Source organism: Gambusia affinis, linkage group LG13 (assembly GCF_019740435.1).
Source record: "Gambusia affinis linkage group LG13, SWU_Gaff_1.0, whole genome shotgun sequence".
NCBI lineage: Eukaryota > Metazoa > Chordata > Actinopteri > Cyprinodontiformes > Poeciliidae > Gambusia > Gambusia affinis.
This window is the reverse complement of record NC_057880.1, coordinates 27,909,347-27,934,896: the sequence shown is the minus strand read 5'-3', so window position 1 is coordinate 27,934,896 and position 25,550 is coordinate 27,909,347. Positions and strand designations below refer to the sequence as shown.

At 51.7% G+C, this 25,550-nt stretch overlaps 2 protein-coding genes across 7 annotated transcripts in view; both read left to right on the top strand.

Moving 5' to 3' along the window:
* LOC122842662 (cullin-9) overlaps positions 1–6,358 on the top strand; it is a 30,033-nt gene extending 23,675 nt beyond the window's left edge. For all 4 annotated transcript variants that reach the window (XM_044136733.1, XM_044136732.1, XM_044136730.1 and 1 more), the window contains 16 exons: positions 226–371; positions 440–566; positions 626–831; positions 1,025–1,269; positions 1,447–1,564; positions 1,690–1,935; positions 2,351–2,491; positions 2,554–2,718; positions 2,887–3,050; positions 3,127–3,220; positions 3,303–3,377; positions 3,723–3,833; positions 3,927–4,044; positions 4,121–4,254; positions 4,600–4,691; positions 5,013–6,358. In XM_044136733.1, coding sequence (XP_043992668.1) covers positions 226–371; positions 440–566; positions 626–831; positions 1,025–1,269; positions 1,447–1,564; positions 1,690–1,935; positions 2,351–2,491; positions 2,554–2,718; positions 2,887–3,050; positions 3,127–3,220; positions 3,303–3,377; positions 3,723–3,833; positions 3,927–4,044; positions 4,121–4,254; positions 4,600–4,691; positions 5,013–5,235 — 2,405 coding nt within the window. In that variant the 3' untranslated portion in view covers positions 5,236–6,358. The remainder of the gene's footprint in view (positions 1–225; positions 372–439; positions 567–625; positions 832–1,024; positions 1,270–1,446; positions 1,565–1,689; positions 1,936–2,350; positions 2,492–2,553; positions 2,719–2,886; positions 3,051–3,126; positions 3,221–3,302; positions 3,378–3,722; positions 3,834–3,926; positions 4,045–4,120; positions 4,255–4,599; positions 4,692–5,012) is intronic.
* Positions 6,359–7,805: 1,447 nt separating this feature from the next.
* Positions 7,806–25,547, top strand: si:dkeyp-121d4.3. Of its 3 annotated transcripts, none has more exons than XM_044136736.1 (21): positions 7,806–8,842; positions 8,945–8,995; positions 9,180–9,379; positions 9,679–9,721; positions 9,803–9,928; positions 10,002–10,106; positions 10,715–10,933; positions 11,001–11,147; positions 11,253–11,486; positions 13,163–13,381; positions 13,610–13,756; positions 13,831–14,013; positions 14,090–14,296; positions 14,369–14,590; positions 14,658–14,762; positions 14,840–14,977; positions 15,064–15,171; positions 15,249–15,286; positions 15,744–17,979; positions 18,138–18,249; positions 19,229–22,980. In XM_044136736.1, exons 1-21 carry the CDS (start codon positions 8,078–8,080, stop codon positions 19,231–19,233), a joined length of 5,610 nt encoding a protein of 1,869 aa, XP_043992671.1. In that variant the 5' UTR covers positions 7,806–8,077; the 3' UTR covers positions 19,234–22,980. The 3 variants fall into 3 exon arrangements, with proteins under 3 accessions (XP_043992671.1, XP_043992670.1, XP_043992669.1); XM_044136735.1 differs by lacking the exon at positions 19,229–22,980 and adding an exon at positions 24,673–25,547 and having other exon boundaries at positions 7,810–8,842; positions 14,372–14,590; XM_044136734.1 differs by lacking the exon at positions 19,229–22,980 and adding an exon at positions 24,673–25,547 and having other exon boundaries at positions 7,810–8,842.
* Positions 25,548–25,550: the final 3 nt, after the last annotated feature.

Sequence of the window (25,550 nt, the reverse complement as noted above, 5' to 3'; positions counted from 1 at the left end):
TTATTCCTGACTGCGTTTAAACCGCTTTGCTTGCTGCTTAAGCTGCGTTCATCCTGGATTAAACCAGGTTTATCTGAAGCTCAGCCCAAATAACCACTGAGGTCCAGCAGGTTCTGATTGGCTCCGGTTCTACTGCCGGTTTGGATCCGGACTTTAGTTTACCCAGCTTTGAAGAGCAGGGTTTAGTGCGGGCCTAGTTGAGGCTGGTTCATCCCGTGTCTGCAGGTCAGTCCATGTACAGCCTGAGCCACTCGAAGCCTCGGCGGCTGCAGTGGACGTGGCTGGGCCACGGCGAGCTGCGGCTGGGCGGCTGGACGCTGCACGTCTCCACGCTGCAAATGTTCGTCCTGCTGCACTTCAACACTCAGGAGGTGAGGATCCAGCCGGGTCTCGGTGCCACCGGGGTTCTGGCCAGTTCTGACAGACCGTGTGTCTGCAGGAGGTCAGAGTGCAGCAGCTGCTGCAGGAGAGCGGCCTGTCTGCTGCCGTGCTGATGCACGCTCTGCAGCCGCTCGTTGCAGACGGAGGACCTTTGACCTGCAGCTCTGAGGAGGAGCCCAGCGCAGGTAAGAGCTGCAGCCTTGATCCTCCTCCTCTTCCTCTCTAACCTTCCTCCCATCCTCAGCTGTGCTGCAGCTGAACCAGCAGGTGGCGTCCCGCAGCCTGCAGGGCGAGCCTTCGTCGCTGCAGCTGCTGCCCCGGCAGACGTACCTGAATGTGGACGAGGACGCGGCGGGAACGCTGGAAAGGAAGAGGAACTTCATCTACTGTCTGATCGTCCACATCATGAAGCAGGAGAAGGAGATGCACATCGACAACCTGGTGTTCAAGGTCAGCCGCTGCCCCACCGCCCCATTTTATTGAGGCTCCTCATGTAGCTGCAGCTTTGCTAACACATAAAATACACCATTAAAACAATGTTTAGAAATGAAGTGAAGAAAATGACTTGTATACATAATCAGCCTGAGGAGGATGGAGGAATGATGGAGGAATGATGGAGGGTCTTATTGGGCTCCTGCTGCAGGTCATGGACTCGTGCCAGAAGCAGGAAGCGGCTCGCTCCCCTGGCGGCGGCCGCTTCGGCTGCAGCACCGGCGACGTGCTGTCCTGCATCATGCACGTCATCAACAAGGGCTGCGTCCGCCGCAACGACGACAACCCGCACATCGTGGAGTTCGTCCCCGATGACCCGGCCACCCCCCAGAAGGGCCACGCCCACTTCTCCTTCGGCCGCGCCGGCTCCAGGAAGGACAGCACGGCCGACATCAGGTGTGACCCCAGACCCCACGCGCACACGGCCCGTTTCTGACCTGCGTCAGACAGAGTCGCAGGTCCGCTGTCCACGAAGGCTTTAGGAATAAAACGAGACATCGGGAGCCTTCGAGTGTCCGGCCGTCTGTCCCTCGCCGGACGTTTGTCCTTCTCATTCTGTCCTCATGTCCCCAGTTTGGTACCGGCGCCGCAGCAGTTTGAGGACGGCGTTCTGGACTCGGTTCTGTTCTCGATGGGCCGGACCATGACCCGGGAGGAAGTTCGCCAGCTGATGCAGCGGACGGTGCAGCAGGTCAGAGTTCGACGCCCTGTTTCTTCACGGGCTCTGTGGCGGCTCCGACGACCCGGACCTCCCGGCGGTTCTTGCCCTGCGTTGCCATGGCGATCAGGCCGCCGACGCTCTCCCTGTCCCCGCAGGTGTCGGCGACCCTCAGCTTGGACTCGGACCGGGCCGAACACCTGCTGATCCACTGCAGGTGGAACGTGGACCTGGTGGTGCAGCGCTACACGGACGACCCCGACGCCCTCATCATGGCCGCCGGCCTCACCTGCAGGAACCCGCAGCCGCCGAGCCCCGCCCCCTCCTGCCCCGTCTGCCTGGGGCCCCGGGGCCCCGACGCCGAGCCCGTCCCCACGCTGAGCTGCATGCACTACTGCTGCCGGGTCAGAACCGCCCCGAAGCTGCTGGGGTCTGAGATGGAGCGTGTGTATGAACCTGTGTGTGTGTGTGTGTATGAACCTGTGTGTGTGTGTGTATGAACCTGTGTGTGTGTGTGTATGAACCTGTGTGTGTGTGTGTATGAACCTGTGTGTGTGTGTGTGTATGAACCTGTGTGTGTGTGTGTGTATGAACCTGTGTGTGTGTGTGTATGAACCTGTGTGTGTGTGTGTATGAACCTGTGTGTGTGTGTGTGTGTGAACCTGTGTGTGTGTGTGTATGAACCTGTGTGTGTGTGTATGAACCTGTGTGTGTGTGTGTATGAACCTGTGTGTGTGTGTGTGTGTGAACCTGTGTGTGTGTGTGTATGAACCTGTGTGTGTGTGTGTGTATTAACCTGTGTGTGTGTGTGTGTTGCAGTCGTGCTGGCAGGAGTACCTGACGGCGCGGATAGAACAGAACCTGGTCATGAACTGCAACTGTCCGATCACAGACTGCCAGGCTCGGCCCACCTCCCAGTTCTTCCTCAGCATCCTGACGGACAGGGACACTGTCGCCAAGGTAACGGCCCCCCTCCCCCTGGCCCCGCCCCCCCAACTCTGACCACGCTCTCCTCTGCGCAGTACGAGAACGCCTTGCTCAGAGGCTACGTGGAGTGCTGCTCCAACCTGACGTGGTGCACCAACCCCCAGGGCTGCGACCAGATCCTCTGCAAGGAGGCCGTGGGCGGCGTGGGCACCTGCTCCCGCTGCTGCTGGTCCTCCTGCTTCAGCTGCAACTTCCCCGAGGTCAGAGGTCACGCCGTAGGGAGGGTCAGGGGGGCTCCGCCGGTCGGTCTCTGTCCAGAAGCCGCATCCCGGTCGCCCCCCGCCCCCCACCCCAACTCACCGCGGGCCCTCGTCTGCACAGCTCCCGGTGCCGGCCCGGGTCGCTGACCTCCTGACCTCTGCCCCCAGGCCCACTATCCGGCCAGCTGCAGCCACATGTCCCAGTGGATGGACGACGGCGGGTTTTACGAGGGGATGAGCATGGAGGCGCAGAGCAAACATCTGGCCAAGCTGATCTCCAAGCGCTGCCCCAGCTGCCAGGCGCAGATCGAGAAGAACGAGGGCTGCCTGCAGTACGTGAGGAAGAGGAAGACGTGATGAAGGTGACGAAGGTGATGAAGGTTGATGAAGGTCTCTGTCTGTTCCCAGCATGACCTGTGCCAAATGTAACCACGGCTTCTGCTGGCGCTGCCTGAAACCATGGAAACCCACACATAAAGATTATTACAACTGCTCCGCCATGGTTGGTCGACTCGCCGCCACGTCATCACAGCCTCGTCCAATCAGAGAGCAGCAGCGCTCACTGTCTGTCCTCCTTCCTGCAGGTGAGTAAAGCCGCCAGGCAGGAGAAGAAGTTCCAGGACTACAACGAGAGATGCACCTTCCACCATCAGGCCAAGGTAATGGACACCTGACGGGACCTGGACTTGACGGGATCGACCTGACGGGACTTGGACTTGGACGGGGATCGGGACCTGGACGGGGACTTGGACCTGGACGGGGACCGGGACCTGGATGGGGACCGGGACCTGGATGGGGACCTGGACCTGGACGGGGATCGGGACCTGGACGGGGACCGGGACCTGGACGGGGACCTGGACTTGGACGGGGACCTGGACTGTTCCAGTATTTGGACCTGGACAGAGTTCAGCATCAGAACCAAAGGAGCAGTATGGCGTGGCGTCCTGCGGGGGGCGCCGTGCCAGGCCTCCAAGCAGCATCTGGAAGTTTGGTTTGTGCTGCAGGACTTCGCCGTCGGCCTGGAGAGCAAGGTCTCGTCCATCAACGAGGCTCTGCAGATGAAGTCGCTGACCTTCGTCATCGACGCCTGTAAAGTCCTGGCTCAGTCCAGAAAGGTAACTTCCTCTTCCTGTTGCTCAGTCCAGAAAGGTAACTTCCTGTTGGCCTGCTGAGCGGTGTGCTAACTGTGCCCTGCTCTTTGTCTGCAGGTGCTGGCCTACTCCTGCGTCTACAGCTACTACAACCAGGAGACGGAGAAGATGGATGTGATGGAGCAGCAGACGGAGGCGCTGGACCTCCACACCAACGCCCTCCAGATCCTGCTGGGTGAGACTCTGCCTCAGCCACCAGCACGGCCGCAGGCCTCGCTGGTCTGACTGGGTTTACTGGTTTCTGTGTTCAGAGGAGACTCTGCTGCAGTGCACTGACCTGGCCTCCTGTGTCCGGCTGCTCAAACCGGAACATCTGAACACGGGCCTGGAGCTGATCCGCCGCATCCAGGAGCGCCTGCTGGCCATCCTGCAGCACTCCACCCAGGTGCCAGTCCACAACCACCGAACCGCAGGAAACGCTTTAATCCAGATTAAAACTCCCTGAAAACGGATTAATACGACCTGCGGTAAACCAGTTTAGTCCCTGGTCTCAAGTCCGACACCAGGCAGCCGTGGCGCCATCCAGAGGGGGTCGGGAGGATTTAGGTTGAAATCCTGCAGATCTATTGCAAACAGATTCAGGAGCTTCAGGGATTGGCTGCTGGTCTCAGGGTGCCATCTTGGAACCTCCAAATGAATCCAGTTTGGTCCAGAGTCACTGGTAGTCCAGTGTAAACCAGTTTCCAGTATGAACTCTCCAGTCTGACTCCGTGATGTGTTTCTGGTCCAGGACTTCAGGGTCGGCTACCAGACCAACAGCGGCCAGGAGCCCGAGACCACGCAGGCGTCCAGCCTGTCCAACCACACGGACACCAACAAACGGTCAGAGCTGGACCTGCACACACCTGTCCTCCACCTGTCCTCCAACATGTCCTCCACCTGTCCTCCACCTGTCCCTCACCTGTCCTCCACCTGTCCCTCACCTGTCCTCCACCTGTCCCTCACCTGTCCTCCACCTGTCCTCCACCTGTCCCTCACCTGTCCTCCACCTGTCCTCCAACATGTCCTCCACCTGTCCCTCTATCTCAGCTTGTAGGTCACCTGATCCCAGATCATTTTCAGATGTTTAGATAACCAATCAAATGCAGGAATGAATCAGATGCAGGTGAGGGCCAGGTGTGTCTCACCTGTGGTTTCCTTCAGGTCCAAGTCCAACCGCGGGTCGGACTCTGGAGATTCGGATAACAACACGTTCAACGCCGAGGAGGGCGGCGAGGATGCGGAGGAAGATGATGACGAGTATGACGAAGAGTACGTTCCCGAGTGGCACGAAGACTATGATGAAGACGACATCGACGAGGACGACTTCTTCTCCGACGACGACGAGTCCGAGAACCTGGAGAGGGACTTCAACCCCTTCGACTGAGCCGGGTCAGAACTCGAGGAGGCGAGGACGAAGCCCCGCCCCCTCCCAGCCGTGTGACGTCAACTTGAGGACATTTGGGCCGACGGGAACGATCCAGTCCTCCCCTGACCCCTGACCTCCCTCGCTGCACTCGCTTACACTTTCTGATTCTGTTCTCTTTAGGCCAAAGTACGGGACGGAACGCGGCTCAGAACCGGTTTTGACTCCAGTTTCAGTTTCAGGGGAACCAGTTTGCACCAGTCTGATTCCACCAAAGCAAATAGCTAGGCTGGTTTGAAACCGGATTAAACCAGTTTGACGTTGTCTGAGACAGGTTCACACTGATCACAGGCCAGTGTGAACCTGTCTGAAAACAATCCAATTTCAACCCGATTGAACCCGGTGTGAACGGGTCCAAAGGAATCTGGAAGCAGACTAAGCTAAAGCCAATTTGAACAGACCTGGAACCAGTTTATGGGAAACCATCTTAAAACCCATTTCATGCTAACTTAATCTGGTTTGAAACCAGATTGTAGTGGAACAATGTCTGAAACCGGTTTACAGTTGTCCAGCTTAATCCTGTTTGATTCTAGTATAAACTGGTTTCAGACCAGTTTCCACCCACCACTCGGAGACTGGTTTGATCTAAAGTAGAAACCATTTAAGTTGGATTGGTGGAAACTGGTGTGGAACCAGTTTTGTCTGTGAACCGGTGGAACCAGTTCTTCGGTTTGTTCTGCTCCTGAAGCTCAGACCCGGCCGGTATTCTGGACCTCCTCTGGACTCGTCAACGTCCCGCTGCTTCTTTCCTTGGATCGGATCGGACCGGACCACCCTCCGCCCCGCCTCACGTTCTGCCTTGGTCTGGTTCTGACGGACCCGGCCCTCACCTGAGGAACACGCCGCCTCGGTCAGAGTTTTACCTGAGGGGCGGCCCGGAGGTTTCTATGCACTTAAGCCCGCGGTACCGAGCGGCGCCACTGCAGTGACTCGGTTCTGTCAGAGTTCTGGGTCGTAGTTCTGGAGTCGGGTATCTGATACTCCAGCTCCTTATTTTGCTGTAATTTTGAGAGATCATATATTCATAATGTTCTACGATGTTCTGTTTCCTTCAGCCAGCAAACAAAATAAAAGCTTTTCTGCAGCGCTGCATCCGACTCTGCTGTTCCACAGAACCATCAGAACCATCAGGACCATCAGAACATTTAGGTTAAATACCCTGAGATCAGCTGTTCTGGGTCCAGATGGTGGTGATGTCACGGCTCTGGTGGAAGGTCATTGGAGGAGCCTCTGCTTCCTTGTGTGACCTCAGAGAGACATCGGGTCAGATATCAGGAGGAGACTGGTCCGGTTCTGGCTCCTCCAGCGGTCCAGATGTTCTGCAGAACAAAGTGGCCTTCATCTCCGCATCAGAAACAGACGTACCGTACCTGACCCAGTGGTTCTGGTCCCTCATGGAGCTGCACCTGGTTCTGATGGGTTGGCTGGTTCTTCCAGGTGACGCCTCCCTGCAGTTTCCAGTAGAACTGGACTGGAGGCGGGAGAACCTCCATCTTGGTTCTGCTGCTGTGCGTGGCCCGGTCCACTCGGCTGTGGTTCTGTCTCTGTGGCTCAAAAAATATGAAATAAAGTTTAAACTTTCTGAGCGTCTTTCTGGATCAGAACCGGACGGTTCAGACCCAGCAGCAGATTTTTTTTTTTACAGAATAATTGTGATGTTTTTTTAACATCTCAATTATTAAGTGACAGGACAAAGTTGGTTCAGGATTCAGCAAAATTCAAACAATGAGACATAAACCTAAAGTAAAATACATTTACGATAATATAAGAACAAAAAAACAAGAAGGATGGGGGGGGGGGTAATCAATGAGAGTTAAATAAAAATGTCTGAATCAGAATCGCCCATACATCCCGAGTCCAGCTCCATTACAGGTAGGTTTTCAAACCTTCAAAATGGCTGCCATATTTAATAGTCTTACTTTGATTCTGCATCCAGTAGGTTATTTTTTCCAAGGCCACAGCTATTGATCTCACAAAGCCATAGTTGAACTGGAAGGGGGCTGTCTGATTTTCATTTTGTTGTAATACATTTCTTAGTAATTGCCAGAAGGACTTCTGTGAGTTTCTTATAATTTGTCTTTAGATTGGAGTTCTTAAAGTTCCCCAATAAACAATTTAAACTTTTGGAATCGTGATGCCAGGAGATTCAGGAGCAGGAGGTCAGGCAACTTCATCCAACTCAGGTCTGCTCAAACGGAACCAGACAGATTTATTCATCTCCACGGCAGCAGCATTTTCACTGAATCTGATCAAAACTGCGAGTGGAACCAGTTTAATCAACCTGAGATAATTTTGACCCATGTAAACTACTGAAACCAGTAGCATCAGTCTGGAGTCAGAGTGAGTAAACTTGGCTGATGCAGGTTACATCTGAGCTGAACCAGTTTGGATCCAGACTGATGCTGAATCTGAAACCAGTGTGATCCATTACAAGGGCAAACTGGACCTAGCTAAACGCTGATTGGGGACAGTTTCCAATTTAAGCAGAAGTTAAAGCGGAAAACAGAACTGCGCTTCCGCGGTCGACCTTTAGGGGGCAGCATCACTCGTTCCCACCGATTATTTATAAGAAGAAGAGACGTACCGGAGTGGTAGTGGAATAAACTCGTAAATAAACTTAAATATTTGACACATTCGTTGGTAGAAGCGGCGTTTTTTCGAACTGGGGTGTTAGATAAGGATGCTAAGCTGTTGTTCACGGTAGAGCGGCGGGTTAAGCGGCTGCATTTCAGATTTTAAGTCGGACTGTTGTTAGTTAGCCTGCGGCTAACGGAGCTGCTAACCTCGGTGTCTCCCTGCTGATATGGGTCGCGGAGACGGACCCACGAGGGATAGGACTCCTCTCGGACCTCCAGGGGAAGATGTACCCCCTTTCGAGATGGGGCCGCCGGGCTGGGGCCCTCCTCCACCAGGAGGTTGGGGACCTCCGCCTTCCGGTGGTTGGGGACTACCGCCCCCAGAAGGATGGGGTCCACGAGGCCCTCCGCCTCCAGACTGGGACCTTAGAGGACCCTCTCCTCCGGAATGGGGTCGCCCTTATGACTGGGGCCCAAGCGGTTCTCCATCTCCTGATTGGGATCCGAGACTTCCCCCACCCCCGGACTGGGACCCCAGAGGCCTCCCGCCTCCGGACTGGGACCCCAGAGGCCCCCCTCCTCCAGGTTGGGGCCCCAGAGGTCCCCCACCCCCTGACTGGGACCCCAGAGGCCCCCCTCCTCCAGCTTGGGGCCCATATCCTGATGACTGGGTGCCTCCCCCAGATTGGCGGCGACCCCCTCACTGGAGAGGATGGGGTCCGGAGTGTCCTGACCCATGGGGCCCGGGGGCCGTCTCACCTGTACCTCCTGTCCCTCCTGTCCCACCGGTCCTTCCGCCTGGTCTACCCCCACCTGGTCTACCCCCACCTGGTCTACCCCCACCCGGTCTACCCCCACCCGGTCTACCCCCGCCCGCTCCTATTGTGATCCCCCCTCCAGACCCAGCGGCCGTCCCGCCAGTCCCTCCTCTGGGCTGCATGCCTCCCTTTGGGTTCCCGCCCCCGTTTCCGGCCCCGGTTTGGACCGCGGAGGTGAGGTTCAGAGGGGATCTGGTCCCCAGTGGGTCTTACTGATTCTAGATCCGTGGTTCTGGTCAGATCATAAGAACTGATTCAGTTGTTTTCTCTGTTCAGCCAGTGGCGGAGGAGCCGATGCCCAACCCGCCGCCTGACCAACCGGAGTGGGTGAGTCTGGTTCCAACCTGGAGCTCAGAACAGCTCTCTGATTGGTCCATTCAACTCTGACCACAGTACCAGTTTAAAATGGTTTGGAACCACTTTAAACCAGTGTGAAGTCATTAGGTTGGTTTTCTGGTCTCTGATTGGTCAACCACCAACTTCCTGTTTAGTCTTTTCTTCTCTACTCCAGATCAAGGCTCTTATTTCTGCTCCACCTTCTGACTCAACTCCAGTTGAGACTAAAAAAGACTCTGAAGTTCCTGCCGTCACCAAGGCCGCGCCCCCTGACCCAGCCCCAGCAGCCGCCCCCACACCTCCCGCCGCCCCGAAGCCTGAGCCCAGGCACACGGCCAAGGCGCTGGGGCTGCTAGGAAAGCGGACCTTTGAGAGGTGCGTGGGTTCTGGTGTGGACGTCCTCTAGCTCAGTGTTTCCCAATTCCAGTCCTCAGCCCCCTCCCTGCATGTTTTAGATGTGCCTCTACACCAGAACAGCTGATTCGAATGATTTCATGACATCTTCTGCAGCCACCAAGTCCTGCAGGAGCCTGTTAATCACCCAAAGATTCAATCCAGGTGTGGCAGAAGAGAAACACCTAAAACATGCAGGCTGGGGGTCTGAGGACTGGAATTGGGAAACACTGAACTAGATGTTGGAACCGGGTGTTTAATCTGAGCGTCTCTGTGTTCAGGCCTCCACCCGGCAGATCCACAGGGATCATCTCCTTCGTCGGGGTGAGGATTCTGTACTGCCAGCCTCTCTGAGGTCCGACGGACCCAGCTAGAACCTGTCAGTAATGTTGTTCCTGTCCATAGCCAACGTTCGGCTCCATCGAGAGGGAAGACCTGGAGAAGTTCCAGTTTAGCTTCGATGTCTTCTTTGGGAACCCCAATGCCCTGACGCCCGGCGTCCGGGTCCACTTCACGGCCTGCAAGGAGAAGGTGAGTCTGCGGCGGTTCTCCCCGTGGTACAGTCAGAACCGCCGTCTGAAGCCATCTCTGCTTCCCTGGACAGAACCGGGCCGTGGCCACGGATGTGAAAGTGGCTCCAGGGGGAACGGAGAACGTGGACCCTGAGATCTACGAAGCCGTGGTCAGCCAGGCCATCGAGGAGCCGCAGGTCAGTGAGGAGGAGGAGCCGCAGGTCTTCCTCGCTCTGGTTTCCTCTCCAGCAGAAGGTGATTCTGGTCCAAGGAGTCCAGACCAGTTTACTTTCACCCAAACCTTCTTTCTGCTGTCCTGAGCAAGGAGTCGAAGGAGTCGAATGCATTGCTGCAGATAGCGATGGTGGGTCGGTTCTGGTTCCTCTCTGGCGGCCATGTTGAGCTCAAATCTCCCATGTGGTCCATGGATGATGCACGGCACTACCAGTAAAACTACAGATCAGTCCTCAGCAACCTGGCGATCCAGGGGTGAGGATGTTGTTGCTTAGCAACAGCTGACCGATGACGTCACACTTAGATTCAGCTGATAGTGGGATGTATGTCGTTGCTAAGGTAACAGTGGTGAATTCCCTGAGATACGGTGTGTCCTGCAGGACACCAGGGTCTGCTCACCCACTGCCTTTGCTTTTGCTGTTCCTCTTTAAATCTCTGGTCAGAGACCCAGTCCAGGCCAAAGAACAAGGTGTGTGGTGGTGAGCAGAGGCCTTTGGGTCTAGAAGATGCATCAGAGCCTCTGCAGGTCAGAAGGTCTCTGAGTCTTCAGCTCTGGTTGTTGTCCCCGCAGCCCGGCGACCGACAGTATCCCGGCCAGGTGCATGTGACCCTGGGCATGGTGCGGACCAACCTGGCGTTTGAGAGGAAGGACAGCACGGTGACGCTGCTGAAGGACGATCAGGTGCTCATCAACGTTCTGACCGACATCGTCACGGAAAAACGGCGAGCCACCAACATCAGACCCAAGATCCCAGCCACCTTTGGCTCCACCAGGGAGACCAGGGAGAAGGTAAGGAGGCGCCGCCCAGCAACCCCACCTGCTGCTGAGCTTCTGCTTGATGGTGTTTGTCCTGCAGGGCGTCATTGTCAGTCTGAAGGAAAACGAAGGCATCATTCAGTCAGAAGAACACGGGGAGCTTCAGTTTGAGACCAGAGAGAACTTGAGTGATGTGGACTTCACCGAGGAGGACATCAATGAGGAGGTGGAGTTCACTGTCCTGCCGGTACGCTTCTCTGCTTCCCCAGCAGCTCTTGGTGCTGCAATCATGACTGAGAGCAGGTTTGATTTGTGTTGGACTGTGTTGTGACGTTCCTGTGTCCTGCGTCAGCTGAGAGGGGGGAAGCGGGCCGTCAGGATCAAACGAGTCAAAGAGCCCCTCCTCCTGACGCTCTGTGGTGCCTCTAGCTCCGCCCCCGAGGAACTGGAGAGAACCAATGGGGAGATGGTCTCTGTGGGCCCCAACCGGACAACGTCCAAGTCCAGGGAGGAGTTGGAGCCTCACATGGTGCTGGACTCTGAGCTCTATGAGGGCATCGTCAGCCAGACCATCATCGAGCCCAAGGTAGGCTTTTTCGATCCCAGCTGGCGCTACGGCCTGCTTGGTTGCCTTATGGTTTTAGGCTCTTGACTAAGGTGAGCAGCAATGCCTCGTTTCCACTGGGAGTTCCAGTCTGATGTATTCAGGAGAACTGCCAGTTGGACTCTCTCTGGGCAGGCGGCTAAACCCAAACACGTACTGTAGCATCAACACAAACAAACCTGACGCTAGCAGTGACTCCAGACCACACTGCTGCGTTACAGGTCGGCTGTTTGGTCCACTTTTACCAAGCAGTACCAGTACCAGTCAGCCCCAGCTCCAGACTAGTTTAACAGGGGGGCATCTGCTGTTTTTTGGGGGGGGCTAAATGACTCCATGTAGCAACAATAATATGATTCAAGTAAAAGAAAAATGAACTGTGCAATAAAACTCCTCTTATTAGACCCTTTTTTCCAAAAATGTTACTCAATAGATTATAACCAGTACTACCCACTTTTGAACATAAACAGCACCAGTAACCTACAGGCTGCTAGTTAACAAGCTTAACGTGCTGTAGAGGTGTTAGCTAGTCATCTTTTAGCTAACATTAGCTAGTCATCTTTTAGCTAACATTAGCTAGTCATCTTTTAGCTAACATTAGCTAGTCATCTTTTAGCTAACATTAGCTAGTCATCTTTTAGCTAACATTAGCTAGTCATCTTTTAGCTAACATTAGCTAGTCATCTTTTAGCTAACATTAGCTAGTCATCTTTTAGCTAACATTAGCTAGTCATCTTTTAGCTAACATTAGCTAGTCATCTTTTAGCTAACATTAGCTAGTCATCTTTTAGCTAACATTAGCTAGTCATCTTTTAGCTAACATTAGCTAGTCATCTTTTAGCTAACATTAGCTAGTCATCTTTTAGCTAACATTAGCTAGTCATCTTTTAGCTAACATTAGCTAGTCATCTTTTAGCTAACATTAGCTCTCTCTGTTAGTTTGAGGGATACTGTTGTTGGTTTTGTTGGTTTTCTGCTATGATTCTAAAACACCTGAGCAGCTCTGTGCAGCAGCAGCAGGTCTCCTTCGCTGCTGTGCAGGTGTAAGCCCAGCTAGCGTCTTAGCGCTCATGTTGCGTTTAAAGGTGGCTTGGAAAAACAGGTTATGACGTGTAAATAACCGATTAAACAGTTTTAACTGCTGAAAAAAGTGACAGAAGGCATAGATATGGGAAGTGCGGAAACTGCTACTGCATAGGACTAACAGAGTTATTGGCCAGTTTTAGGCAAAAACAACAAACGGCTTCCAGTCCAAGGAGGCACGGTTGACTCTACGGGCGGGCAATGCCTCCTAAAGCCCACCCAGGCCGCCGGGCCTGGTACCGGTACTCAGAGGAAACGAGGCATTAAGGGATGTTGGTGGGTGAGGATGTTCACTGTAGCTAGCTGGTTAGCAGAAGACTGTCCATCTGATGTTTTAGAACAAAGTTCTGGATCCAACAGTCTATTAGTAAAGACGGATAGCAAGAGCTAATGCTAATGCTACATAGCTACACTGGTGCCAGATGACCAGAACTGCAAGCGCAGAAAGAGAATGAGGCTAAATGACGAGCGATTAGAACCCCGTCAACGTTCCTGATCCTTTCTTCAGAATGGCACCAGCTGCAGGACCATTACTCTCCTGTATTTCTGGGTATTCTCTTCATATTTCCCTCCTACAGCTGGACGTTCCCGGATATCCGGGTCAGATCGTCGCCAACATCGGCCCCCTCAGGACCAACGTGACCTTTGACCACCGGGACTGTTCGGTGACTCTGCTGAAGAACGACCACGTCCTGATCAACCTGCTGATCAACACCTTGACCAACAAGAGGCGGGCCGCCAACATCCGGCCCAAAATCCCCTTCACCTTCCGCTACACCAAGGAGGTCCGCGAGCAGGTACCGGCCCGGAGGGACCGACGGGACCGTTCCCGCTGGAACCGGTGCTAAACTGGTTCCACTGCTAAACAATTAGCTACATGAACTTTGACCCTTCACAGAATAAAATAGGAGGATGAAAGAAGTTCAAATGAACCAGAACCAGTCCTGAACCAAAGCACATTGTAAAGTGAACACACCCTCCAGGTTCTGAACCCGGTCCTAACGCGGATCCGTCCTCTGTTCCAGGGAACCATCGCCTCGCTCGGAGACCAGAAGGGGGTCGTCAGCTCCACCAAGCACGGCGACTTGCCCTTTGACCTCTGCGAAAACTTCAGCGATGCAGAGTTCGACTCTGACGATGTGGGGAAAGACGTGGAGTTCACAGTGACCACGGTGACAGTAAACCGACCCGAACCGACCCGGTCCCGTCAGCCAGCAGAGGCTGACCCGTCGTTCTGTTCCTGCAGGAGAAAGCCGAGGTCAGAGCGATCCGGCTGAGGAGGATGAGGAGGAGCAAGGCGGCCGAAGACAAGATCCTGCAGGAGCAGAAAGCCCGCGAGCTGGAGGAGCGCCAGAGGAGGGAGGAGGAGGAGGCAGAGAGGAGGAGGAAGGAGGAGGCAGCTGCTGCTCTGGCAGCTGCCAAAGACAAGGTGAGCTGGAGCAGCAGGTGGCGCTGTGGGGTCAGTACCTGCACTGACTGGGCTAACTGGTCTAACTGGTCTGCAGTGGACTCCGTTCGGCTTCAGGTACAGAGTCGCCGACTCCATGCTGGAGGTCAGCAGGGAGCGCTTCCAGGGCACCGTGCTCAAAGCCATCTGCAGGAGTCCTCCCAAGGAGCCGAGGGAGGAGCAGGAGGAGGCCAAGCAGGAGGGAGATGTGAAGGAGGAGGAGATGGTGGCGAAGGAGACGCAGGAGGAGAAAGGAGGCACTGAGGTGTGGAAGGTGGAGCAGCTGCGAAGGTTTTGGTTGGAGTTCTGGAGACAGAATGTCCTGTTTCCATGTCAGCAGGTCAAGCAGGAGGAAACGGAGGACGGCGAGCAGCAGGAGGCGACGGGACTGACTGGGAGGAAGGAGATGCAGGGGGAGGAGGAGGAGCAGATCGGGGCCCCCAGCCCGCCGGCCCCTGAGGTGGGTCGGCTGGTGATGACCGTGGACGGCCGACAGAAGCAACTGAGCTTTGGCCCCAATGACCTGCTGAGCCTGGCCACCATGCTGGTGGGGGACAAGGTGAGGAGCGGGCGTGTCGGGACGCTGAGCAGCGGATGGAGGAGTAACGGCTTGTTTCCTCCTGCAGGTCCGCTTCAGCCTGGCCACGCACCGCCTCAACAAGGAGGAGCGCGCCACCTTCATTGAGATCCTCCCCGACTCCTTCGAGGAGTCCACGGAGCAGCGGATGCATGTGAGGCCCTCTGTCCTTGTGGAGCCGCGCCGCCTGTCCTCATTGAGGCCCGTCTGACGCGGCGCTTCTCTCCTCAGGGCATTGTGATCGAGTTCTCCGAAGACTCTGGACTCATCAAGTGTTCGGAGAACCCTCAGCTGTTCTTCAAAATGTCCGAGGTGGTGGAGAAGAAGAAGCTGGAGCTGAACGAGAAGGTGGAGTTCAGCATCGTCCCGGTCAGTCCTGTTGCGCCATTTGGCTAGCTTTCAGTCCACAGTCAACGATCCAGAGTTGTTTTCTGAAATGTGTCTTGGTAATGAAGCATCCGACAGCAGACGGAGGGCAGCAGGCCATCAGGATTAAACGCTTCACGGAGAAAGTTTTTCTCCCGGTTCGCAAACTGAGCGGCGTCGGAGCAACCAAAGGGAAGGTGAGCTCCTCTGCATTGTTTGGGCTAAGCAGAGATCGGTTTTCACCTCCGACGCTAATCTTCCTCTGGTTTTGTAGATGACCATCAAGTTGGCAAAACCCCCAGATGGAACTGAGTGAGTAAATATTCTTCACATCTTCTCATGATGGGGTTTAATCTGCAAACGGGATCAGGGATGAAATCTCTGAGTGCACAAAGGTCATTTTGAGGGAGAGCAGCTAGCACGGCTAGCAAGCCCGTGTTTTCAGAGTGAGCAGTAAAAATTTGGAACTAAAAGAAATCCCCTCAACTTCAGGCACTTCAACTTTTAAAGATTTAGCCACACTGTTTTGTTTCATTAATATACCTAATGACATACTGAGCAGATGATCTTTGCTCAACAGAAAGAGGAATATGATGGGTTTTTTAATTCTGTGTTTTCCAATACAAACGTTACCTACCATTGAACAATAAACATTTGAAATAAAATACTTTGATTAAATTAGCATTTGGTGCAGAGATTAAGATCAGAACTGGTAGTTGGGAATTTGTTGACAAACCCTAACCCTGTCTGACCTCTGTTCACGTTTCAGAAACCAGAAACCAGAGGCAGACAAACAGAAGGCCGTGTTTAAAACGATAAAGAAGGACACCAGCGTCTCCCGCCACAAGTACCGTCGCAGCCGGAGTAAGGAGAGGAGCAAAAGTCGAAGTCCGTCCAAAGATCAGTTTGGCCGCGTGGCAAAAAAGAGACGCAGCGTGAGCGTTGACCGAGAACGCAGCAGCAGGTACAGACGAAGCCGAGAGAGGTCGAGCAGGCGCAGCCGGAGTCGCAGCCAGAGTCGCAGCAGCAGCTGCAGCAGAAGCCGCAGCAGAAGCCGCAGCAGAGAGAAAAGCTCCAGGAAGAGGAGCAGGTCCAGCAAAGAGCGTGAGGACAGCCACCGCAGAAGGCCGAGCCCGGCGCCACGGCGAGGCGTGGTGGTAGATACCGAGTTGGCGAGGAAGAAACGAGAGCTGGAGGAGCTTAACGAGATGATCGCCTATAAGAAGTCTCTAGTTGACCCCAGGGGGCTGGAGCCTGGAGGCAGGACCTGCATCGACTACGACCACGGCAGGATCAGCATGCCTCGCTCAATTCTCAAGAAGCGCCCAGAAGAACCAGATTACATCCGGCCTCCCTATGATGACCCTTACTATGACCGTCCGTACGGTCTGTTCCCAGGCCGCCGCTATGGCGAGCCCTACAGCGACCCGTACCCTCACCCGTATGCAGACCGACCATACGCAGACCGACCATACGACAGCCGTCTCTATGGTGACCCTCCCTATGGCGGAGCCCCTTCTTCCAGCCATCGCTACACTGATCGGTATGACGTGTACAATGAGCATTACGACAGTCACTTCTACGACTCTGCGTACAGGGATCGCCCTTACGATCTTTACCCACCAGTAAAACGAAGTAGATCTCCAGAACCTCGTGTCTCTTCTCCACATTCTCCACCTAGCCTTGATGCTAACCTCTCTGCTAAATCCTTGACTCACTCAGTCTCCACTTTCAGACCTCCGTCTCCTATCGACTCTCCTCCAAAAACACCTTCTCCCAAACGAAAGTTCACAATTCCTCCACAGTCCCCTCCGGCTCAGAAACCCCCTCTGCACCGATTCCTTGACATGCTCAACAAGAAGACAGTTGCTGAGAAGACCTCGGAACCGTTGGATGTTACAGATGACCTCCTGCCTCATGAGCGAGCCCTTCAGGATGGCAAAGGCTTCTCTCGAATTGTAGGTCTGGCTCAAGAGTGCCCCAGCACCGGTCTGGTTCATGAAGTGGAGATCAAGCAGCCAAACTCCAAACAACCCTCAGTGGAGAAAACGGGTGATGGCCAGAATCCAGAACCCTACGATAAGATACAAAGTCTGCTGCGTTCAATTGGCCTCAAGCTGAGCTCTGGAGAGGTTCCCAAACTGGCCAATAAAGCTCAGGATAAAACCTTGAGCTTCAAGTCGTCATCGATGGAAAGAGAGATGTTTCCTAAGGAAGAGTTGCGAAGTGGCAGGACTGGTTCTGTGGAAATGGATCGTATCCATTCTCCCTCTCCTGCCAGATCTTCCAGCATTGAACCGCTCACCAATCCGGAGCCGGCCGTTTCGGAGTACGAGAAATTCTTTGACCAACATGACTTTGAAGAGCGAAAGAAGGCGCAACATCTGCATAGCCATACCAAGACAACAGGGAGCGCACCACCCACAGTTTCCTCTCCAAAGCCTCCTCCAGGGCCGCCTCCTGCCCACTACCAGCACCCAACCCCCCCACTCAACTGGCCTCTTGGAATCACCGCCACATCCCACGGCCCTGATCCCCCAGCTGCAGCCGCCCAGCCCCACCCCAGGCTGTTGCGCCCCCCAGGGCCTCCACCAGGGCCTCCTCCACGGCGCCAGGCGCAGCACCCTCCCGGTCCACCTCCTGGGCCTCCGCCCCAGCGCCCGGCCGGACTGCCTCCTTTCACGACAGCCTCCACTCATACGGTTCTTCCGTTCATTGGCCAAGCCAGTCCCACTTCAGCCGCCGGTGGAGCCTCCTCCTTAAAGCCCGCACCAACTCCCACCGTGACACCAGTAACCTCAAGTCCTTCGAGCTGCGACCAGTCGTCCATGTCTACCACGGTGGTGCGCTGCTTGAACCTGATTGAGACTGTGAAGTCTCTGAGCACCCCGCCGTCAGCCAAACCTGTTAAATCTGTCCAGTTCAGCTTACCCTCAGTGTCATTCAGCAGCTCGCCGCCCTCACTGGAGACGGACGACGACATCAAGGCCAAGCAGAAGGAAAAGGTAAGATCAGCAGAGTCCTAGTTGACGCTCTCAAACCCAGGTTACCCTGAAAAAGACCGTAAAGAAACAGTGTCTTATCTTTACAAGTGACCCAGGTTTCTAGAAAGATGCTGTTCTTGGCTTGGTAGATTGCTAAAGATGTGGTGCTTGTGTCACAGCTGGATTTGTATAATCAGAGGCTTCTGGAGAAGAGGGAACAGGATTATAAAGAGAGGCTTACCCTCAGGAGACAAGGAGAGAGGAGCAAAGAGGGTCCGCCGGTCCCGGCAGGTAAAACATCATCTTTATTTACAGACATACTTAACTAGCAAGGAATCATGTAATAGTTATGATTACTGTCCACCTCAAACAATACCTGCATGCTGTACTCGGTGCTGCTGTCTTTTTGTTCAACCAAACTGCTGCTTTTCACTGTTTCCTGAAGACTTCAGTCATACAGGTTCTTCCAAGAAGGTCCAATGTAACTGATAGGTCTGTCTGCAGACATGCTCAGGTCATTCACGAGATATTAAGTTTAGACACCCTTCATTGGGTGAGTTTATGTAAACATGACTTTAGCAAGGTCCAAGTCAAGAAACCCGATTATTACAGACATGGATTTGTGTAACCATGCCCACATTACCTAAACATGTCCGTTAGCAAGATTCTGCTGCACCAATAGAAATTTTACACTTTAGGGCATGTGGTTGTTTTCCGTCTATGAGAGACCAAGAGATTTTTGCATGCATGTACAGTTCTACATGACTTCAGTGCCTGGAACATGAGCAAAACGTCGGTTCAAGCTCACGGAGCCACAAACCCGTGGCTAAGACGATGGTCAGCAAGTCGTTAGCCGGATCTAATGCGTCGTCTCTTTGAGCAAGCAAAGAAGCTGACTGCGAGCTCAACTCTACAAAGCAAAGCGTTTTCTTCCTCTGCACCTGATGACCCACTGGTCTATAAGGAAGGAGTTGGACTTCAGATTAATCTTTAATGGAAAGGCAGAGATCCAGTGTGTTGGGTGTAAAACTAGATTCCAGTTACCCCAACTTTAAAACTGACTACATTCAGAAGTCGGCTATAAAAACTTAACTCAGGAAGGGTTTTGGGTGTCCAGCTAAACCTCAAACAGCTAGCCACTGTTTTTATCTAGATGTTATTTAAAGCTCCATGGTCACTGTAGGTGCATCCTTCAACTTCTACAGGCTGATACTGAGGATGGAACATGTTCGTGTCACTAAGGCGTTTCATCGGTGACCTTCTTTTTCAGGTTAGGACCTTGGTGAAGATAGACTAACGATGCCCTGACCTGCTCCCAGGTTATCCACTCCATTCCCATCAAGGCTTTAAGTGATTGGTGTGGGAGTCCCAGCTGAGCCCCAGTATCTGTTGCTGGTCTGTGATGATGTTATCTGCATCACTACAGAGAAGTGCAGCCAGTTGTTACAAACCCCGGCCTACTTCTGGTGCAGTCGGTGTGTCTGGCTTTGCACATGATTTTATTGATCTGACAAAGTTTCTCCACACTTCCGCTAATTTGCTTATAGCAGAATTTATTTATCGTTTAGTGTTTTAGTGTTTTCTAACTTTGAAAACATTTATTTTCAGATTCTGAAATGCTAATTTACTTGCCTGTTTTGTAAACCTTAAGTTAAAGTTTGACATCAGTGTTGACATTTAGTTATTGACTGTTGTTAGCATGTAGCATTACAGTTAACAGTTTAAAATCTTCTGATGTCCTGTTTAGACTCTGCTAAATATGATGTTGGTATAGCGTTTTAGCATGATTAGCATCTTTTATAACGTCCCATAACGCCAACAGACCGTATCAGGTCCTGTGGCTCCTGATCTGACTGTGTAGGAGAGAGAGAGCTGTTAACGGGGTCTGCATGGAAATATTTTTAAGGTTGAATTATCCATGAGATGCTAACATTAGCTGAGTCCAGGAGTCGATTCCTCCTGATCCAAACAGATACCTTCACAAACAAATGCTATCCATAGGTTTTAAGTGGCTTGCTAGCATGACGTAGCAGCTTTCAGAACCAAGCTAATCCAGTAAAGTTGGGACAAAATGTGCGTAGCTAAAACAGGCTGCAGTGACAAACTGATTTATTGTTGTATTGGGTAATAACACATTAATAAGGAAGACCCTGTAAAAGTCCAGTTTTCACTGCAGCTGCTGTGGTTCATTGCATCCAGCAGTTCCTCCATGCTAGCTTCTTCTACCAAAGTACCAGCTGGCTAAGTCTAGCTTGCATCAAGCTTGGACGTCTTCAGGGTTGTCCCCCAGCGGTGACTGAGTGTAGATACTTCTGATGATCTTTCTGAATGTAATGTTTGATGCGCACCGAATCAGAAACAAACCCTCGGCTTTGACCAGGATCCCTTCTGCAGAAAAAAGATCTCGTCGTCATTTTCCCGCAGCTTTAATCATTTTGGGACCTCAGCGTTTCGTTGCTCTCTGTAGCACTCTGTGTGCTACCAACCGGTCATGACGCTTACCAGGGGAGAATCTGGGAGTGAAATACAGTTGATGTTTTAGGCTGAAGATGTGCTCCAGGACTTGGTGAGGCCTGGAGGGCAGGATGGCTTTTTGTAGACATGGCTTTATGAGTGCAGGGTTCAGTCAGATAACTAGGGATGCTCACTTAGAGCTAGCTAGTTGTTGGTCTCCTGCTGCTACTTTCTCAACATTGCAGAGTAAGGCTAAGAGCAGAAAGCTAGATGTGAATATTAGCATCACCTGTTAGAGTAATTCATCACTTGCAGCTTAGACCTCTCTGACTTTCTGGTAAACATTAGAAGCTAAAGCTAAATCAGATTTATGAAGGGCTTAAGTCTGTTTGAATTAAAGAACCTGATGTATTTCTGGGTCGGATCTGTTCATTCTTAACATAAAAGCCATGTTGATAAAAGCCTTGTGGGTTCCTGCCAGCCCCGGCGCTCCCTGTTCATGTTTTCACCAGATGTTGCGTTTCGTTCGTGCGGCGTCTTTCAGACAGGTGCTAGTAAAGCCCATCCGGGTAAGTTCACTTCGGTTCTGTTTTCTTCAACCTAAGCCAAAAGAAGCTGAGTCTACCGTCCAGCAAGACGTTACACCAAAACATCTTTAGTCTTTATAAAGCTGATGAACAGTAAGTAAAACCCACCAGACTGTATTAAGAGCTGCGGTAATTTGTTCTGTCTGCTAGATTTGATCCAGTTTCTGTATCAGGTGGAAAATGTGTAGCTGCTAAAAGCCTTAATTGGTGGAAAAGGCTGAACAAGTGACACGTCTCTGCTGTAGTCCTCATTTCTAAGCGTTTAGTTTCATATTTAGAGATTTGACCCGCCTTTGTGCCGCAGAACCAGCCAACAGAACCGTATCGATTTAGTCTTTATGCTAGAAGTTAGCTGTACTGTTGAGATTAAAGTGTGCAGCTTTTCACCAGGATCTTCTTCTCTACAGCTATAATTCACTGTTATTGACATAGAAAGTTTTATCTAAACTGTATTTTTCAAACAGACCATAGTTTTCAGAATAAGTCAGGATCTCGGTCTTTCTGTGCGGTTGATTGTCGTCGGCGTTCCCGTCGGTACAGCCGTTAGATCTCCTCAGGTTAAACTAAACTTTATTTAAAAGGTTTTCTAACTTTGTGACTTTATAAGTCTGCAACTTTTCCATGTTGTGCTGAGAATTTGTATTGTTTGCATCCTCAGGTTGAGCATCCACGTTCCCAGTTTAGACCAGACTGGTCCAGTATGGAGTTTAGCAACTGAAATGAAGATCTGTTAACGGTGATGAACAGAGGCAGCATTTAAACACAGACCCATCTAATAGTTTTCTGTCTTTTCTCTTCAGGCTGGTAGACTTTGATAGAAACTTTGTTTGGTCCAGAAGGTGTTAAACTAACCCACAGACTGCAGAAAGGAAAATACATGCCAGTGTTTTGGGGACTTGGTGGCGTGGGGCCAGACGTTAGTGAACCTCTACTTCACTGTTGAGATCAGTTCCTGTTTCTGCTTCCTGGATGGATCCTTGGGCCGAGCTGAGAGGATCGAACCTTGGCAGGAGTCTTGGAAAGTTTCTGATGTTTAGTCGGCCGGCCTCTGTGGCGCTCGGCTGATTTTGACGTTCTGGTTCTCTGATGACGGATCGGCCCGAACTGAACCTGAATGCAGGCTCCTCCACTGCTGCTCTGTTAGACCAGGGTGGATTTTACATTTATTCACATCGAGAGCTACCTGGTCGATGACATTAGCCTCAAATCCTCTTTTCTGAATCGATTAAAGCCACTGGCAATTCCTGAACGATGAACTTTAAACAAATTACTCCTTTAGGTGCAGACCTGAGCTGCAGCTTGTTCACTGATGCATCCTGGGTCTAAAGTTGCTCTTTAGGTTAGATGAGCTAAGAGAATTTCATTTCAGTTCTATAAACAAAGTACTGGACCACGAGCAAACCGTCAGAGCCAGATGAGGAGGAGCAGACACGTTTATTGGCAAAGAAACTCGTTGTGCTGAACCTTTAGATGTTAAAACGTGATGTTCTTCATGGTTGCTTGACTTTTTGCGTGTCACATTCCATGGTCTGAGCTTTTCCTAAAGGATCTGGAGCCAATCTAGAGACGACAGGTAAAAGTCTCGCGGTGCTTTTCCGTATTTGCGGGATTATTTGAAGTTTTCGTAACTTGATTAAAATGACAAACTTTGCTGAGACGTTTTTTCATGACGGTAAAGGTAGGTGACTCTTTTGATCTCTTAATACTTTTGCTCTAAACTTGAAGCTGTGAAACATTGAAACCTCTTTAATCTCAACACATTCATTACTCAACATTTTTTCACATTAGAAGCTGTAGTGTTGAGGATTAAAAATAAAATCTCTTTATGTAGTAAATATTATTTAAATAGAAATGTTTTGTATGAGCTAGAGAGTTTTGACCTGTAGAAACGGATCAGGAGAAAACGGTCAACAGTTTAGACAGACAGGAAACCCTGCAGGTTCTCTCTGTTTCCTGAACTCAAGACGACAAATCAAACCGATCGGTCCCTTATCTCAAACCGATCGGTCCCTTATCTCAAACCGATCGGTCTTATCTGGACTCAGTAAAGTCCAGGCCATGCTGGAGCTGGGATGGGCAGTTGCAGTACTGTCTGTTAGCATAAAATAAGTGCGATTGTTGCATAGATTTTGATTTATTTTAGTTTGACCAACTCATCAGTATTTTTGCAAACCTGAAAACTAAAACGTGTTGTTGGTACTTTTAGTTTTTTGACATGCAGTAGCATTCAGTCGCAGCCAGAAACACTGCAAAGGGTTTTAAATACGGTCAGCATTGGCCTTATCACTATAAATGCCAGAACATCAGGGGCCTCATGTATCAAACTCTGTGCAGTTTTCACACTAAAACTCGGCGCAAGGACAAATTTAGAAAAAACTCCAGATGCATGAAGCCGTGCTGCTGCTCCGCCCGTCGCCTCCATAAATACATCTTAATGGTAATTAGTATAAATACCAGGAAGTTGCCATGTGAAGCAGTAACCATGGCAACGTCTTTGTTTGTAGCAGATTAAGTATCTATAATAATAATGGGGTGCTTTCAGGACACATAAGGTCACCTCACAAAATATCATATCAATAATCAAACTGTCTGATCAGCCCTGGTTTCTCTTTAGGGACAATAAATAGATTCATTCAGACCAGGAGTTTCATCGATGTAGACTTGAGGCCCTGATGCTGAACTGCTCATCCCTGCAGCAAAGGAGAGAATTCAAGCATTAACCGATTTGGGTTGGAGACGGCCGAGACCTGCAGGGTGCTGCAGGGAACTTTACTGTGATCTTCACCGACTTATTTCTGTAACGCTCCAGGTTGATTTCACAAAGATCTATTAACTTAATAGCACAGCGGTCCTCCGTCTTTCACAACTGTGGAACGAAACCAGTTTCTACCCGGACCGGCCAGAACGGCGGCAGCAACAGGGACAGCATCCAGAGTCAGTTACCTTCTAATTTAGTCTGACTTTTGAAACAAGTTTCTGTGTTAAAGGGTTAGTGGCAGTAGCAGCTCCTGTAGTGGCTTCATCTAAGAGAAGCCTACAGGTTGTACAGGATATGCCATGCAAACCAGAGAGCATGAAGATCCACAGCAGTAGCTATAGATGACAAATACTTGGAGAGTAGTAGGAGAAAGCAGCATGGTCACTTTGTCCTCCACAGCCTGTAGCAGCAGCACTACAGAGTCAAATCAGGATAATCTCAGCCAGTCTACCATCAGGCTTATCAGTTTGATCAGAGTGGAAAGGTTTAAAACTCGACCTGGTGTCTGCCTCACCACCCAGACTGGGAGCTGAAGGATCTGCTCTTTGACCCTCTAGAACCAGCAGAACCCCTGCAGTCTCACAGCAGGATATCACAATTAGCCAGAACAGCTTGGAGGCAGTAGTTGGTAGGATGTTGCATGTTGATGTTTGGTCGCTCTGTGAATGTTGGGGTCATTTGTAATGCATTTTTATTCCAAAACAATAATACACTCTGATATTATGCACACACGATTGCATCATTGAACATGTTTCTGTTCGCCTGGCCTTGGATCGTCTGATTGAAGCCGCCCAGATTAACAGACTCTAGTGGATCTTTGTGAAAGCAGTCTGCGGCGTGATCTGAGACACGTTACGATCATGTCTGTCAGATGATCCTCTCTGACTTCCTGAACTGTCCTGTTCTTATCTTTAGGTAAACCAATCAGTACCGAGCCAAAGAACGTTTGGATCTGTGGTCATTCCCTTGTGTACTGGGCCGAGTCACGGGCCAAGTCTCCAGAGGTAGGTATGCAGCTGGGCATGGACCCCAACAAGGTGACCATCTGGTGGAAGGGTATCCAGGGCATGACCTGGTCCCAGCTGTTGCCCCAGCTCCACCAGCTGAAGATCACCTGGCCCAACCCGGACGCCCTGATCGTTCACCTGGGAGGGAACGACCTGAGCACCGAGAGCCCCACTAACCTGCTGGCCTCCGTCAAGAAGGACATGGCCTCCATACGGAGCATCTTCCCACACTGCCTCCTGGTGTGGTCTGACATCCTCCCTCGCCGGGTGTGGCGTCACTCGCCAGACAGTTATGAAGTGGATCTGGTTCGCACCACTGTGAACCGCAGAATCCACAGCATTGTGTCGGATCTGGGCGGCGTCTCGGTGAACCACGACAACATCCGGTGTGGCACCAACACGGGGTTGTACCGGGGCGACGGCATCCACCTGTCGCCTAAAGGCATTGATGTTTTCAACCTGAACCTGCAGGAGTTTCTGGAAAAGTGGGAGCTGGAGGTGAACTCCCAGAAGGCTGCAGGGGTGTAGGCGTCATTCTTTCTTTTACGGTACTTATGTCCCCCAGTAGCTAGCTAGTTCAGATGAATCTAATTGATGCTCCATAAGGGCAGTTATATTGTAGTTTGACAGTAGAACCGTTTCATTGTCAGCTGAAATATCCCATCATTGTTATTAATTTTATGTGACTTTCAGCAGAAGTGTCTCCAGATGATCCTGAAGTTTCCTCTGCAGGAAGTCTTCTTTTTCTTGTAAAACTGAATAAAATCATTTCATCAAAGTTAATCA

Coding starts and splice junctions, on each gene's coding strand:
- si:dkeyp-121d4.3 (XM_044136734.1), top strand. CDS start 8,078: ATGGGTCGCGGAGACGGACCCACGAGGGATAGGACTCCTCTCGGACCT. Junction 8,843..8,944: donor CCCCGGTTTGGACCGCGGAG/GTGAGGTTCAGA, acceptor TTCTCTGTTCAG/CCAGTGGCGGAGGAGCCGAT. Junction 8,996..9,179: donor CGCCTGACCAACCGGAGTGG/GTGAGTCTGGTT, acceptor TCTCTACTCCAG/ATCAAGGCTCTTATTTCTGC.